The following is a 3,117-nucleotide window of genomic DNA, read 5'->3' as shown; positions in this document are numbered from 1 at the left end:
ATCCATTCATGGTAAATACTCTCAGAAAAATGGGCATAGAGAAAACACATCTCAACATAATAAAGGCCATTTTTGACAAACCCATAGAGGTGGATATCTGAAAGCGTTTTCCTCTAAAATCAGGACCAAGGGAAAGATGCTCACTCTTGCCACTCTGGTTTAAGTATGTGGAGGTCCTAGCCACAGCATTTGGGCAAAAATGTAGTAAGAGACATCCAACGCCTAGGAGAAGAAGCAACACGGTCACTACTATAGAGAAATGATACTTTATATAGAAAACCCTAATATCTCCACCAGAAAACTAACTAATAAAAACAGTACACAGACGCACACACGCACACCACACACACACACACACGCACACACACAAAGAATGGAGTATTCCTCACCCCTTAAGAAAAAAATTTTGCTGCTTCTAACATAGATGGACCTAGATATCATTCTGTTTAGTGAATTAAGTGAGACAGAGAAATACAAATACTGTATATTATCACCTGACATATGCAATCTAAAACTAGTACAAATGGATGAAAATAATGGAGTAGAAAAAGACTCTCGCACATAGGGAATAAACTAGTGTTTACCAGTGGAGAGAGAAAGTGGGAAGGGGCAAGACAAAGTATAGATTCAGAAGTACACACTACTATGTGTAAAATAAATAAACTACAAGAACATACTTTACAGCACAGGGAATTTGGCCAATAGATCAGGATACCTTAAAACAAAATATAACCTATATAATGAACCACAAAGTTGTACCTCTGCCACTATCATAATACTGTAAATCAACTATAATTCAAAGAAAAATTTAGCATAAAAGAAGAGTTCTGCATTGTGATATGTGGTTTTAATGGCAGTCACATTACAATAATTACATGTAACAAATTACCAAATCTTACACTTTAAATTTACACAATGTTATATGTCAAATATATTTCAGTTTGAAAAATCTGCTGAAATATAGTTTTCTTTCGGCATGATTTTTATTGTACTTCCCTTCAAACCGCTTATTTCTACATGAAGATATTTTAATGTGCTAATCCCCCTGCAAGACTCTTTCTAATAAATACTGCCATTTCTCTTAACATTTAAATCAGTTCTAATGAGGTGAATGAAACTGGAGCCCATTACACAGAGTGAAGTAAGCCAGAAAGAAAAACACCAATACAGTATACTAAGGAATATATATGGAATTTAGAAAGATGGTGATGATAACTCTGTATGCAGGACAGAAAAAGAGACACAGATGTATAGAATAAACTTTTGGACTCTGAGGGAGAAATCGAGGGTGGGATGATCTGAGAGAATAGCATTGAAACATGTATATTGTCAATTGTGAAACAGATTGCCAGTCCAGGTTTGATGCATGAGACAAGTGCTTAGGGCTGGTGCCCTAGGATGACCATAGGAGGGAGGTGGGAGGGAGGTGGGAGGGGGTTCAGGATGAGGAACACATGTTAATCCATGACTGATACATAACAATGTATGGCAAAAAAACACTACAATATTGTAAAGACCTGTTGTTATGTCCATAAAGCAGAACTCCTATTCTCCAAGAAAACTTCATTGATATATTCATATTTCATGACAATATATTTCAATTGGTCTTTATATTGAAGAAGATACTTGGCATGTCTGGTATAATATTATCTCGAGATTTCAAAATTTAAATTAGGATGCTGACGGTGAATAAATGAAATGGCAACCAGTCATTATAGAAATAAATAAAATTCACACTTTTCTCATAATAGTAGAGGACTTTGCGTATCTTATCCCGGCAAAATAGAGCCTGTGTACACCGGAGTTATGGCTCATGAGCAGAAAGGGGCTGACAGTTGGGAAACAGGCTGCAATGATTATAGTGATGTCCACAAGGAACCGGCTGGGCTGATCAAAAAGACCCAAAAGAAATTGACAGATGGAGGAAAGAATATAAAAGTAGACAAAGGTGCTCCCGAGGAGAAGGATGAATTTAGAAGCTCTGGATTCAGGGCAGGACCTGGAGGAGGCATCGGTCCTACGAATGTGCTGGACCTGCTGCTTATGTCTGTACAGGATGAGAACCATGGAGCTGCCGGCCCAGAGCGTGAGCCCCAAACATAAAACATCAGGGAATAATAGCAATGCTGCATACAAGGCGTCTTCAGTTTTGTCAGTAAGAATAGAAGAACAGTAGCCAAAATCTTTTTCACCTGTGATGTTTCTGTCACTCCATTTGCCAGTCATATGGAAAGGAAAAATGATATTTACCAGCATTTGCAGGATCCAACACAGGAAAATAGAGAGAATCACGTACTTGGGAGCAGTTACTTTCAGCGCTGCCCACCTGGAGTTCCAGGGACTGATCGTGGTCACCTGAAAGACACTCAAGAGGAAGATGCTACTGATGGACACTCCCCTCCCCACTCTGTGCAGAAAGAAGAGAAGTTTGCAGCCAACATCACTGCGGATATGCTTCCACCCAAAGACTGCCATTGTGTGTGGGACTCCTTTACAGAGGAGGACCAAGGAGTTGGCCACAATCAGGTGCTTAAGGATGAAATCTGTGGATCTTAACCTATAACCCATGCAGTGAAGGACGATATAACTACAAAGGAGTGAGAAATTCCCCAGAATTCCAACGACGGTCTGTGTTAAGATGATCATGCCTATTATTAAAAAGCTGCTGGTCATCCTTTCAGTTCAGTCACTGGTACTTTTGAGTTGGAATGTCCTGCGTGGGAATATGAGGTATGGGTTACGTGCATCATGTCAACTGAAACCCAATTTCTCCATTTAACAATAGTTCCCACTTGGAAATATTTGCTTCTTGTGTTTCTCTTACCAGCAGCCTTTAAAGGGTTCCATGTATAACATTTAAAAGAACTAATATGTAAAATTAATCACTGAAAATACTCATGTGATCCCTTCTTTATTCTTCACAAATTTATTAGGCAGGAACTAAAGGGACCTTAGTTATACAGAGAAGTGTTACCTACCCCCAGACAGGTTAAGTATTTGTCAAACCTGCTTCTTAGTGCAGAGTGAGGACTGAATCCCATTGCGCTACTCAAGACAGTGGTTTGAGGAACCTCCCAGGTGCTTAAAAGATTAATACCCTGCATTCCACTGCAGAGG

The 3,117-nt window shown here is 39.2% G+C and overlaps 1 protein-coding gene across 1 annotated transcript; it reads right to left on the bottom strand.

Moving 5' to 3' along the window:
* Positions 1–1,731: 1,731 nt before the first annotated feature.
* Positions 1,732–2,673, bottom strand: LOC136161673 (vomeronasal type-1 receptor 4-like). The gene has a single exon (XM_065926697.1). The coding sequence runs from the start codon at positions 2,671–2,673 to the stop codon at positions 1,732–1,734; it is 942 nt and encodes a 313-aa protein (XP_065782769.1).
* Between the last annotated feature and the right edge of the window lie 444 nt (positions 2,674–3,117).

Source organism: Muntiacus reevesi, chromosome 2 (genome assembly GCF_963930625.1).
Source record: "Muntiacus reevesi chromosome 2, mMunRee1.1, whole genome shotgun sequence".
NCBI lineage: Eukaryota > Metazoa > Chordata > Mammalia > Artiodactyla > Cervidae > Muntiacus > Muntiacus reevesi.
The sequence above is the reverse complement of the archived record's forward strand: the minus strand, read 5'-3'. Positions and strand labels throughout refer to the sequence as shown.